At 38.6% G+C, this 14641-nt stretch overlaps 1 protein-coding gene across 6 annotated transcripts in view; it reads right to left on the bottom strand.

Annotated features, from left to right (window-relative positions):
• Positions 1–14641, bottom strand: part of TASP1 (taspase 1) — an 82224-nt gene that overhangs the window by 25021 nt on the left and 42562 nt on the right. For all 6 annotated transcript variants that reach the window (XR_004239161.1, XM_032103656.1, XM_032103660.1 and 3 more), the window contains one exon: positions 193–303. Coding sequence is in view for 5 of the 6 variants with exons in the window: in XM_032103656.1 (XP_031959547.1) it covers positions 193–303 (111 nt within the window). In the remaining variant the exon portion in view is untranslated. The remainder of the gene's footprint in view (positions 1–192; positions 304–14641) is intronic.

Below are 14641 nucleotides of genomic sequence, written 5' to 3'. Positions count from 1 at the left end.
AGGGTTTTCCTTTAAATTTCCTAATATATTCTTCCGTAGTTTAACATTTTTCAGATGTAACACAGTACTAAATCTGAAGCCAACTGCAACACAAGGCTTCAACAGAAATCATGAGTATCTTTATTTAATAGAGTTACTTGCATTTTCAACAATGTTGGGTGACATTTAACCAAATCAGGACCATATACTTACCAATAAACTTGTTTTGCATAGTCTCTAGGAGAGCTTGGTGGGCATCCTCTGTTTGCAAAGCACATGAACATTCTCTGGCCAGTATGGTCCGGACAAGGTGCTCTCCACAACCTATAGAAATATTAAGATTGGGAATAGTCAAAATATAAATATCACTACGAGGAAACCCTGTCATTAATTTACATCATCACATTAATTTGGCTGTGGCGATGCAAAGTAATGACAGTTTCTTAATAGTGATGCATATGACAAGTTTCTGCCATATATATATATTTTTTAAAAAAGGTTGACACTGAGTCATGCAAAAATTAAACTAAGTCAGTGGTTTTCTCACAACTTTCCTGAAATTTTGAGTGCACAAAGGCATAAACCAAACAAAATTTACATAACAGAAAGAAGAAAGAGCAACACTATCTGTGACTTGTAATCTCTCTCCAGATAGAATCCTCTTACTAATCATTCTCTTGGGAATGATCCTTGCATGCAACTCTTCAAACTGAGAACAACTTCAGTGACACAGTAACTCCTTTTGCATGACAGAATCTCCTACTTCTTCTACCATCTGATTCAGCCTTTTTTCAACAAAGGAATACATGAATTCACCCATGCTTTTTTGCCACAGTGGCTGGTCATTGGACTCCTAATACAAATTCCTGTAATTTTTAAAGGTTTGTCCTTAAGAAATTAAAAAGGTTCTGCAAACAACCACTTATTTCCTCAGTGCTTTCTGTACCTATCCCCTGAAACCTATTTTTGGTGAAGACAAGCAGGTCATTACTGCTACACTTGTTCAGTAGGAACACTTTCACACCTGCTATTTTTTCTCCTACACCCTTTTCCCTTCCTGTACTGTGCTTTGGGACATACAGCTGCAGCCAAGTGGCACCATGCATGTTTACTGGATCAACTGGGGTTTTTTGGACAGGAAAACCCACTGCTGATACCTTCTCCATATAGACCAAGGTCATTACACTGCTTAGGCCTCCCATTTGTTGACATTTTTTCTCAATGGCAGGGAAGTAGACAAAGCAGCTAGAAGAGGTCTAACCAAGAGCCAGGTGAACTGTGTTATCCAGTTAGGACAGAAAGAAAAGCATAACTAATGTAGAGTTGTAATGTAACAATGACCTCAAATTATCTAAATTTAAGCAACTGCACTTTAATCAGATTTGTAACTTATCAGGGCCTAAGACTGCATTAGACACCAGAATATACAGAGAGAAATCAGATATAGTCAGTTCACAATTATATATAAATATTTCTAGCATATTTCTCATTGAACACGACAAGATGATGCAAGCACTGGAACCATAAAAAAAAAAAATCTGCTGTAATCCAGTTGGACTTATTAGCTCAGGTACAGAACTCCATAAATACACCTACACAGCCTCCAGAAACAAATTTATGGCTGGAAACAATCTAGTTGCTTCCAAGTGGCAGGGAGCTGGAGCTGGTAAGACATCAGACCTAGGCTGGCTTCAGACAAACACAGCTCAGTCTCCACGGGTAACTCTCACTTTACTGGAAGCACTAACAAGCCCAGAACAGAGACACTGGCTGAAGCCAGCCTAGATGTGGCATAAAGAAAAATTTAATAATTAAACCCAACCCAAAGCAGCTCCAGTGCAGCCTGCTGAGTCTCTCATCACTGTGCATATGCTGAGTTTAGAGCACTGACTGGTTTGGTTACAACATGGCACAAAGATGTTGGCAGGTCTGGCACTGCATATTGGAGCTACTCACAGACTGGTTTCTTGTTCTTCTCACCATTTTTAAACCCTAATTAACATGGTAACCTACTCAAAGAATCTCTCTCTCTGGCAACTTGTCACACAATTATACCCTTTCCCTTAAATGCACAGTGATTTCCCACTGTTCTTCAAAGATTGCTAAAACAGAAGAAAAAAAAAATTACCCCCCTCATTTAAAAGATTAGAAAAACCACCCTCTGGAGCACTATGGATGCATCAGATGTCAGAGAATCAGCCCAGGAACCAGATTGCTGAAAAACTGTGTACATGTGTCCCAAAATCCTGCTATGTTCAATCATCAAAAAAATACCTTGGTCTTCAGTTATGTGTCCCTGCTAATGGGCAGTGTCTCCTGATTAATACAATTCAGCTAAACTGAGTTGTTTGAAGTGGGACACTTTGGCATTGAATCTACATACAAGTGGCACAACAGAAAGACAAAAAATTCTTTGTATAGCAAACAGATTGAGTAAAAACCAGTTACAAATTTAGGGGAAAATGAAAGAGCCAAAACACTACAACAGTTACACAGCCAAGGGAAGTCGTTCTTGAGAGCACAAGGGAAAAAGTGTTTTCATCAAGACTGTCAAGCTCTCAAGTTACTGAGAGAAGTGTCCTGGTTAGGGGATAATCTTCAAGAGGCTCGTGCAACAGAGCATCCTCTGCAGCTGCTTACAGGAGGGTCTGTCCATTCATTTGCCTCATTACACCCACACTCAAAAGCTTCTGTCCACAATAGAACTGTGAGTTACCTACTATTCATTCCAGACAATGTGATGTATGAAGAACATGAAAAAACCCCACAAGATGCATTTTACTCATAGATCACAACATGGACATCACTTTTTTAAAACTAAGAAGCTTTAATCAATATGAAGTTTTGCTGTAAAGAACAAAACTAAGCAGGCATATGCTCCAGCAAAAGCTGAGAAAGCTGGTTTTTTCTTAAAAAAAACCTGTTAGTACCTTTAAATATAACATGCAATACATTTAAATATAACTATATGAGTAAGAAGCATGGGATTTAGAAGAGGAATCAAACAAATGAGACACAGAAATCAGAGTGAGCCTATGCATCTCCAATGCATCAAGTAATAAAACCAGATGTTACTACTTCACAATTTTCAAGTATTTCCTAAATTGGCATCAAAAAAACAATAGCCATTTTTTTGCATGACGTATAATGTTATTTCCCCCAAGAGAATGACTTTATTGAAGAGTTCCCATAACATCAAGTCTGCTCCAAAAAAAATTCAGGGAGAGAAAACTTAATATGGGTTAAGAACAGCTGCAGCCCACTGATGTGATCCAGGATCAACCACAAGGAAAGCAGCTTTGCAATTCTACAAACACATCACACATCTCTACATCCCCACAGACAAAGTCATTTCTTTTTGTCATATTTATGTCAACCTATAAGGCAATAAACTTACAGACTGCTGCTGGCAGTGTATGTAAAAATCTTTCAACACATCACTTGCTGGTAGTCTGCAGGAACAGATAACTAAGGAAAACAATTCCCCCATTTGGAAAAGAAAAATTTGTTACTGTAGTTTTTGATGTAGGAACATCTATTTTTGAAGAAAAAAACCAAAAAACTAAACAGAAAAAAACCCCCAAACAAACAAAAACAGAAAACAAAACCAAACAAACCTAAGCAGTGTTTCACATACTTTGACCAGATAAAGGCTGAGAAAAAGAACTACACTTTCAATTATCTCAAGTCAGAACCAAACATCTTGGAAGTTTAGCAGATCTATACATCTCTATAGCCTCAAACTGGGGACGCACTGTAGATAACACTAGGACTAGACACAAAATGAATTGATACATTACTACAGCAATCAAAACTGATTTATAACATATAATATAAAGTCGTGGGTTCAAATTTATAGTTCCAGTCACTTTAGTCTAACTGCCAGCATTAGCCAACTTCCAAAAAGCCTTGTATTAACATGACTCAAGACAGCAATTACAGTGAAAGCTACTTGAACACATTTCCAAATCGTGCACATAAGTTGATGAAAATGTAAATCTGGTTCATTTGCTTAACTATCTCACATTATACTACATTTAACTGCATGTGTTAATACATTTGGCATTTCTTTCCCTGAATAATACTAAAACCAAACCAAGAGGGACTCCCACTAAGAATTTTTCAATTCTACATTGAAGTGTCAAATACATTCATTTTAGTAATTTTCCTGTACACAGAGTTTAAATCATTTTATTACCCTTTCCCAGTTATGATGATGACTTCTTCAGTAACCTGAAGCTCATTATATCTCAGAGATGAATATTTTGCAATGACAGACAAATGCTTCTCTAAGACTTCACACGAGTGACTCAAATGGAGATGACTAGCTGGAAAAATTTACTGGGTTAAATTAGTGCTTCACACTGAAGTAACTGTTTCATATAGTAAACAAATTATTTTCCTAACACAGTAGTATTTTGCAAACACCATGTTGTCTACTTGTAACTCCTCCGCTGACAAAAATACTACTGTTGGAACTGTTGTTGTCCGTGTTTGCAGGGCTAAGTACAATTAATTGCCTTCCTCTGGGATTGCTACTGGCAAAGGGAAAAATGCTTCTAACAGAAAACAAATAATTTATAGAGACTATTTTGATAAATCATGTGTGACAAATTTGGTGACCTTATTCAATGGGGTTACAGCATTGGAGGGTAAGGGAAGAGCAACTGGTGCCGTCCGCCTGGACTTGTGCAAAGTATTTGACACTGTCCGGCACAACATCCTTGTCTGTACATTAAAGAGACACACAGATCTGATGGGCAGACTGCTCAGTGGATAAGGAATTGGCTGGACAGTCACACTAGAAGAGCTGTGGCAATGGCTCCACGTCCAAGTGGACACCAGGGATGAGTGGTGTTCCTCAGGGGCCCGTGCTGTTCAATCCTTTGTCAGCAGCTGGGACAGTGGGACTGAGAGCACACTCGGCCAATGACACCGCGCTGTGTGGTGCAGTCACGTGCTGGAGGGAAGGGATGCCATCCAGAGGGACCTGAACAGGCTGCAGAGGTGAGTCTGTGTGGACCTCTTGGAGTCCAACAAGACCAAGAAGAAGGTGCTGCACCTGGGCCAGGGTAACCCCAATCACAAATAGAAGAGGAGAATGGATTGAGAGTGGCCCTGAGGAAGATGGATTGGATTGGAGGAGAATGGATTGAGAGTGGCCCTGAGGAGGATGTCTGGGTTTTTGGTGGACAAGACACTCAACATGACCTGAAAACATGTGCTTGCAACCCAGAGAACCAACTGCAGCCCAGGCTGCATCCAAAGCAGGGTGGGCAGCACGGGAGGGAGTGGATTCTGCTGCTCTGCCTGCTCAGGTGAGACCCCAGCTGCAGTGCTGCATCCAGATCTGGGGTCCCCAGCACAGGAAAGATGTGGAACTGTTAGAGCAGATCCAGACAAAGGCCGTGAGGATGATCTGTGGGCTGGAGCACCTTTAATACAGAAACAGGCTAAGAGCATTGGCTTTGTTCAACCTGGAGAAGGAAAGGCTCCGAGGAGACCTTCTAGCACCTTCCAGTACTTAAATGGGCTACAAGGAAGACAGAGAGGGACTTCTGACAAGAGCATGGAGTAACAGGACAAGGGGGAATGTCTTTACAATGAAGGAGGGTAGATTTAAATTAGATATTAGGAAGAAATTCTTTACTGTGAGGGTGGTGAGATACTGGAACCAGTTGCCCGGGAAAGTTCTGAATGTGCCATCCCTGGAAGTGTTCAAGGCCAAGTTGGATGGGCTCTGAGTAACCTGTTCTAGTGGAAGGTGTTCCTGCCCATGGCAGGGGGTTGGAACTTGATGGGCTTTAAGGTCCCTCCCAACCAAAACCATTCTAAGATTTTATGAAAATCAAATAGATAAATACATAGATATTTTGATGCAAGTTTCTAGCCTCCTAGATTAAAGGGAAAAATATACAGATTCCTGAAGGCTCCAGAGGTATTTGGCAACAGATTCCTATGACAAGGGAAAGAAAGAAGAATGAGGCTTAATAGCCACAACAGCATTATTTTGTAAACAAACTACAAACCCAAACAAAACTCTAGAAGATCCCAGAAAACCTGTCTTCAACCAGAAGCTTCTATTCCTGCCTGAAAATCACTTGAAGATCAAATACAGAATCACTTGAAGATCATACAGAAACGTCAACACTGATTTTCAGAGACACGTATCTTGGATCATGCCACATTACAGTTTCTTTCAAAGTGCCAGGCAGACCAACAGTGAAATAGAACCCTTTTCTGTAGGTATTCATATGCATAATTTCTGAGAATAATACGATTTTACCTCCTATTCAAATACTCCTCATTGATTACTGCAAGATTTGCACAAGAACAGTCTGGGAATCTACAACCTTTTTTTTCATAGTCTCTTTTTCTTCTGTTATCCTACTATAATTTAGTTGTTATGGATGTATCAGTAATTCCCTCAAGTTACTATTTCAGCAGTAGTTGTTGCTAGTTAGCCTATGCACAACTTCCACAACGACCAAGTTACAAGGGGGGGGTTTTGTGATATTTTTATCTTTTAAGATTGTTACCATCTTCAAATTTTAGCTATTATACTAGATACTACTTTACACTGCATATGATTCTGAAAAAAGGTAAGAAATCTGAGCTGTAATTTTTAAATGTTAATCTTCCTGTACCAAACAGTAACTAAAACTGTATAAATAAAATAGGTATACAAACCTTAACCTGCCACAGACTTGAATCTTTCATTTGAGTTTCATGCAAGAAACTAAGGATCAAATCACTGGGTTTTTTCCTCAGCATAGTGACTTCTCAAGAAGATTTCTAATGCTTGAAATAACCACAACAAGAGGAGAAAGAACCCAGCACAATATAAGCTGAACATCCCATACATTGCGTGCTCTGCATCTTATAATGTTCCTCCGATGGAACCAAGATGGCAAACGAAAGGAAGGCCTTGTGCAAAGCGAGGGCCTCTGAGCAGCATGTCAGAGAGAAACTGTTTTTCTGCTTCTTTTGATGGGAGATGCTTTCAAGTCAGGAAATTGGAAACAGGTGTGCCAGAGGGCACACACACATCCATGCACCACACTGAAAAACACGCGTTTTCAATTTTCAGACATGAAAGAGGCTCCTGTTGAATGGAAGGAGAAATGAAAATCTAGTTTGCTTTCTGTGAGCCATAAGCAGAGAGCTTATGGAGCTTTGACAGGCTGCTGGAGCCTGTCTAGCTATGAAACACACAGTACCTCGACACAAAGTGTTGGAACTTGTTTTAAAGGAGTATAGAATGGAAACTTGCATTACTCACATAGAGTCAAGAATGGAAAAATTAATCTAGTTTACTCCACTGCCAAAGTATGACTCTTCACTTTTCAGAAGCTAAAGACAGAAGTTACAGGTTACCTGTATTTTATCATCTATTCTACGCAGCAGAGTCTGAACCTGGCCCTGTTGTGTCTGTCCTTTAAGCTTTGATGTTATTTTCAGTTCAATAGTAGTCCCTAAAGTGTCAGTTAACAAGTTAAAGAACTACTATTTCTGCTTTATTTCCTGGATAACTTCTAGTTATGCCTACTGGAAACACAGTGAAACCTGTATTTGAGGAAGCTCTGCTTGTCATTTCCAGCATCTCTAGAAAGAGCTGCCTAAAAACTTGCAAGCCAGTGATTTTAAAAAACAAACTCTGCAGTACTATAAAAATATTTAGTTGGCAAGACACTGACACAGGTAGTTACATATTGAAATAATATTTTAATGAAGACAAAGTGCTGCAGTCTAGCAGAATGCACTACAGTATTAAATTAAAATTACATAACTTTAGCTTTTTTTACTCCTATCAGCTGCTGTATCTTGTCTTCATACTAGCAGGGGAAATTTTTAAATTACTGACCTACTGCCAGAAAAAACACCTGCAAACAAAGTCCTGTCCAATTCCTAAAGCACTGATCATAGAGGGATCAATGGAGCACATTCTTGCTGCAGACAGAATATTCTTAGATGATCTACCTACTAAGAAAATGCAATGGAAATTTTCCAACAGGTTGAAACTTTAGTAAATGTGGGCAGGTTTCAAAGACAACAAAAGACAAATTCAACATGCAGACAAACTTGTATCTAAAGTATCTCCTCTAACAAAAGGCAGGAAAACACTTATGCCTCTAAGTTTTTAATACAGGAAAAATAAACTGAAATCACTCTAAAGAACAACTCATTCAATTTTTCTACAATTTTACAGATGAGAAAAAAAAAGGTTAGAGAGATACAATGCCAAATGAATGAATCCTTAAGTTTTAAATAGTGATAAATGGCAGATAATTCATTAAAAAGCTTTTTGTTTGAGTTACTATGAACAAAAAGAATTCTAGATCTACATCCAAGAGAGGTTAGAATGAAGAAAAAATGTAGGTCCCTTAAAGAGGATGTACTTTGTACATTCTTCATTACATTTAATACATTTTGAAAGATAAATCTCAGTTAAGCTGTAAAGAAAGAAGCAAACTCTTTTGCCTAGGCCTTCCTCAGAAGCTTTGCTGCTACTGATCTCTGTAAAAACACTACACCTCTCCAAACTACATCACTTTTGTCATATAAAACTTACAGGGTAAGACAGTAGCTTATGTGTTTGCTACATTTACTCCCAATCCCAGAAAAGTGTTTAAGACATAGATGATGCCATGATGATTTTTCACCTTTTTATACCCCTTTTATATACCTTTTTATAGCTTTTGTATTCTTAGTGGTTTTTAGCCTACATTCTTAGATTTATTTTGTTCAGCTAGGAGACTAGACATCTTAGAAACCACAGACCCCAAGGTCCTCTCCAGAACATATTCTGTAAACCAAGATAGAACCATCCAGGGGAAGGTTCCTGGGGGAGGGAGGGCTCACTTGAGCCTCTCACTGGGGAATCTTTGATAGATATGCTAATGAGTAAGACCTATAATGATATAGCAGACCTATTGTGGGTGTGCATTGCAGTGTGCATTTTGGTGCATTCAACCTGGACGTGGTGCACCTAAAGATCCTTAAAATAAATACAGAGGTAAAATCCCTTTTTCCTTTCTAACCATGTTTGATTCTTGATTTTAAGACCAGGAAAAGGCATCATAGAAAGGGAGTTCAGTCTGCCACCATCTCCAATTCACTTTATATCCTTGCACCTATTTCAAGCCACTTGGGCAAGGCACAGGGACAGGGCCAGGACTAAGTGTCCCGAGCAGGAGCTGGTGCTGCAGAGCTGCTGGCCCAGGTTACAAATGCGCTGCTCTGCGAGCACTGGGCCTTCCGCAGGAGGCTACAACTTCCACAAGCCCAAGCTTGCACCTTCAAGCTTAATTGATATTATAACATCAAGTCCAATTAAAATTTCAAGAGGCAATAAGCACTCTGATTATTGTATCCATCCAGTTCTGCTTCCCAACCAGCCTTCCGAAGGCAATTCAAACAACCATTTTGATCACTCTGAGGACAAACCCCTCAGCTTTGAGCACTGCAGTACTGTGTTTAATTGACTGCTTCTCAGTGCCACCACTCCCACAAATCATCTCTGCCTGGGGCTTCCTCTCTCTGCTCCCAGACTCGTGGTGGTGGTGAGTTAGTTCACATGCTACAGCACTGAAGCCTCCCAGCTGTATCTGGACGCAAAGGCTGAATGAACTTTTGACAGAAACATTCACTTCATAGGTAAATACTGATCTGTCTGGAGATAGACCTCTTCTTTCTCCACCCTACCCTCTGGTTCATGGTAACAATGACATAACTCTTCTCTCATATGCAGCTGCTTCATCTGTGATGCATTAAATTACCTCTTATTCCCCAAATCTTACAGGACCAGTCTGATTCTGACAGATAATACATATGCCTACAAAGAGATTAATTGTATCATAATATCTATCTCACAGTGTAGCTCAAACAATCTGTACAGGATACAAGATTTGCATGTGAAATTCCTCTGGGCATTGGGAGCTTGGACTCAGAGGGACAGGCCAGACAGACAATGCTGCACGTGTGTGCTAGATAAGGGCTAATAACACATGCAAGGTTGAAGCGAGATTTATAATCACACTGTAAATGTGATTCACTGGCACAGGTTCCTCAGAGAAATTGTGGATGCTCCATCCCTGGAAGTGTTCAAGGCCAGGCTGGATGGAGCTTTGAGCAACCTGTTCTAAGAGAAGGTGTCCCTGCCCAGGGTAGAGGGATTTCATCTATTAAGGTCCTTACAACCCAAACCATTCCATGATTCTATGAAACAGCACTGGCCAGGTGTCCACTCACTGGATCCTAATACAGCCACTACTGCCCTAAACACAAAGGAATCACAAAGCCAAAGTTATGCATTACAAGTCAATTTATTTGCATTAAAGCTTCCCTGAAAAGTATTTACTCCGTAGATTTGCACATCGCTGTAGTTTGTTTGCAAAAGGAGTTTTCAAGTAGGAATCTACAGATCAGTGGCTTCCATAAGGAGACCACAACACTGGCTGAGGACATAGCTCAACAACCAATTTAACAACCACAGACCATCTCTGCATAGGTGTCATTCCTATTCCATCCTATTCCACATTACCCATTCCATATTGCCTGCAAAAGCATCCATAAGACACACAATGGACCGGAAAGAAGGACAGATGTGAACACAAAGTTTGAGCAGGAAAAGGTGGAGAAAGGAAGAGTGAATATATTTATTCCCTTATTGATGTGGATTTCAAAAACAAGAGAAAACCTTCTTGAGCAGGGGGCTGGACTGGACCTGCAGAGGTTCCTTCCAAACTAAACAATTCTGTGATTCTTCACAACACAGTATGTGCTATTTTTTCCTTCATGGAATGATGCATTTATATATACAAATGTATATCCAACACAGCTTTTAAAGTATCATGATCTAATCTCTAAAATGCCTTTATGAAAATAAAGGCCACTGCTTTTGTTGAGAGACCTTAACAGTCTTTCAGGATCTTGGTGAATTCACCAACACAAGAAATTGTTAAGGAAGTTTACACAGAATAAATACAGTTTGTACACATATTCCTAAAACACTGCTGTTTTCTCTATCTAATCTTCATTCCATTCAAGAAAAGACTCTGTGCAGGGTAGAAGAGCAAGACATCATTGAAAGACTTTTCCCAAACAGAATCCTCAACTACACCTCATAAATAAATATGGTATCTCCAGAAATCTGGTATCCCTGCTACCTTCTCAACAAAACACAACTCTGGCTCAGCCCTGAAACCAAATTACATTTGGTAGCATGCTTAGTTTATCTGAATAAGCTCAATGTATTTCAAGATTCTACTCCTTCTTCTTCGGGATTATAAATTAGGTTGTATTTAAAATCTCCCTAGGATAACCTATGGGCCTTTCTTGTGTCAAATAGTCTCCTCAAATACATTTTAGTAAAAGCTGGAGATTTTGCAGCTTTGTGTCACAGAATATCTTCATTTTGTAAATAATGCAAGACCTTCTGCCTATCGTCAGAAATGCAATATTAAAGGTTTTCTGGCTTCAATGGCTGGTACCTAGACACAAAGCACACCCATTCTTTGTACGCTTTCTATTTCCTGCTGTTGTAAAGATGAAAGAAATGCAAGACATCATTTTCAGTCTCTACACTTCCACTCAAAAATTCTACTTAGGGCTGCATTTTCAAAGCGTCCTGCATTAGCTGTTACTGTAATTTTACATTTACCTTTATATTTATAGTTAAGGTTCTGTATATCCAAAGAGAATTATGATTTTTTAATTTATCTCCCAGGAAAGATACAGCCTCCCTCTTACCCCAGCAGTATTACTTTTGGCACAGTTAGTGAATGAATATTCACAATCATCGTGAATATTCCAACTGAGGAGGAGATTCAGTGTCACACTTGATATTATTTTGAATAAGAAGAATATGCACAAAGTCCTTGTTTCTTATTATGACCAGGAAAAAATAGGAAATGTTTTCTTAAAGTACAGCCAAAAAATGGACTATTGTTTCTCCTGCGGTTGGGTTTTGTTCACAAATGTTTTCCCTCCAAATAATACCCATCTTCCTGTGTTTACATTCATATACCAACAAAAAACATCGACTAAAGAGTTCCAAGCAGCCTTATGAGTGTGGTTCTGGCCTCTTTTTGGGGGGAGGTGTGGGGGGTGCTTAAAGGGGAGCCTGTTTTGTTTGTGTCTGTGTGCACACATGCACAGAAAAGCTTTTAAACACCACAGATTTGGCTTCTACTACGTTGATCCAAAACCCAGTTTAGCTGTTTTTTACATTTATAACTAAATAAAGGCCACTGGTCACGCTCATCTCATTTAACAAGCTTTCACTCCATCTCTACCATCATTCCTGCATGGAATGGGCCTTGCACTGTTATTACATGCCACAGTTAAGGTTGCCCAGGTATCTTGGCTATGCCTGCAACTGCAACATTCTCTGAATTTCTCGAATTTTAATACTGGTTTTGAGATATTTGAATTCCTGTAATGTTTATCCTTCAGCTGCCAATAGAGTCCCACAGCCATTTTTCCCCAAACAAAATATTAATTTTAATATAATTTGGAGTTTATATATCAAAATGCCTCAAAACATTGATGGGGAAAAAAACAGAAAGGCTTCACTTGTTTACACAGAAACTGAATTTTAGACTGAGAGTTACAGAATAAACCTTGGATTTAAGGCCCCTTAAATTCACAGTCATCTCTAAGTTCCACCACCTTCCCCACTGTGTTTTTAGAAAGTCTCCATCTTTTGATTTCAGTTGTCCCAGGCCCTGTTAAACTATAACCATAAAATATGAGTTTTACAATACCCTGTATTTTGTAAACCTTGAAGTAACTTTTGAGAAGCCAAAAAAAAAAAAAAAATAAAACCAAAGACATTGTGGTTAAAAAACAAGGCCAAGTGACTGTTAGAGGTATGAAATTACCATGCAAAAAGTTGAAGTCATGCCCAAACAAGTTCAGAACCACCACCTTTGGCACATTCAATATAAAAATATGATAAAAATAGCCAAAAATATTTAAGAAACAACTTGCTAAAAGGCATAAGAACTAATACCAAATCCTTCCTGAATAGGCAAAAGCAGGAAGCCTCCCAGCAGCCACAGGGCCAACAAATAATACAAAACCATTGAAAGAAAGCTACAGGAACTTGGACTTACTTTCAAGTACTCATGTGGTGACATCTTCCCCCATCCTGCTTTTTTTTTTTTTTTTTTTTAAATGAGGCAGGTACTGAAAAACTGAAGCTTCAATTGCAGGATTTTAGAACAAAATTAGTAAAAACTGAAGAATAAATCCTACTGTGTTATTAACTGTGGCATTTAAACTAAAACTCTTCCTTTCCCAAGGAAGTTTCTACAAAGGTAACCACAGAATAAAACTGTTCCCAGCAAAATTTAAATACCTGGTCTTCTAAGAACAAAAAGAAATGAGAAATCTTCAGAAGTCACCCTGACCTATTAGAACAAATATACCTCCAGTTTATAAAGTCCCAGTATCACAAATTGCCAGAAGCCTGGACAATGCAATGGAGGTGCTTTTCCCAGTCCTGTACTTTTCCTTGGAGAACTGCAAACACTCTCTATCTGAAACAGGCCACCAAACAGTCTGGAGCTCTGGTTCAACCCAAGGTATCTGTTCCACATGGATTTCAGTGTGCAAGAGTTTGTACTCTGCCTACTTTGAATTACTATTCTGAACTCTCCTTTCCCCAACCTGTTCAATCTCTAGTTGATCATCACTTCCAAGACCCAAAGACATGAACAATTTCTTAAGTATGGAATGAAAAGTTTACAAAACTTGACCCCTCAAAATTGCTTGTATGAAACTAATGCCAAAAAATATCCTTTTTAATGATTGAATATATAGCCTGATGTAACAAACTCTCAGGGCTTGAATTTCTATTCTCAGCTATCACTGAAAAAAAGTTTAGAAGTGTAAACCAGCACAAATGGGAAACCTTTTACTTCCCAAAGAATTGTTCAGCTAAAATTATTCGGCCTAAAACATATTAATACCAAATAATTTTGAGGATACTTTTGATAAAGCTTTAAGGGAATTAGAGTTGAACTTTTTATTCAAGTTTTTTTTTAAATTCCAAATGTGATTTGATGAGTCAGCTATTCTCTGCAGTCATTTAACAATAAACATTAAACATTACTCAATACCCACAGCAACCACAGTCTAATTTTATTCTTTTTTCTCTTCTCCCCACACAACGGAAAAAAATTCCCTGTAGAAACTATTAGATTTGTGCCAAATTTATGACTCAAAGACAAAGTAAAATAAATAGACGTGTAAAATTAAACAATAAAATGTTATATTGTGAAAACCACAGAAATTTAAGCTGACTGTAAACTTCTTTTATGTACACATTTTAAATATGTTTACATACAGGTGAAAATGTCTGAATGTAAAATGAAACATGAAATGAATGTGCAGGTACACTGTTTTTATTTATACATACCATGCAAGTGTCATTTGTTGCTGTTTTTTTAAAAATATATGTCCACACAAAGCCCATTTGGAAACCTACAGGAGGGAGTATAATCACTATTACACAGGTCCCATGGGTTAGCAAGCATAGTCCCAGAAGTGATGTCCTTGCAAAGGGGTGCTTACAGCTTCCTCTGTGACCTGACAGGACCTATCAGATGGCCAGTTTGAATATGGACAATTCTTTGAGCCATTTAAAGTTCTAACC

Source organism: Corvus moneduloides, chromosome 3 (assembly GCF_009650955.1).
Source record: "Corvus moneduloides isolate bCorMon1 chromosome 3, bCorMon1.pri, whole genome shotgun sequence".
Taxonomy (NCBI): domain Eukaryota; kingdom Metazoa; phylum Chordata; class Aves; order Passeriformes; family Corvidae; genus Corvus; species Corvus moneduloides.
Note: the sequence above shows the minus strand (reverse complement) of the source record. Positions and strands in the feature narration are given on the sequence as shown.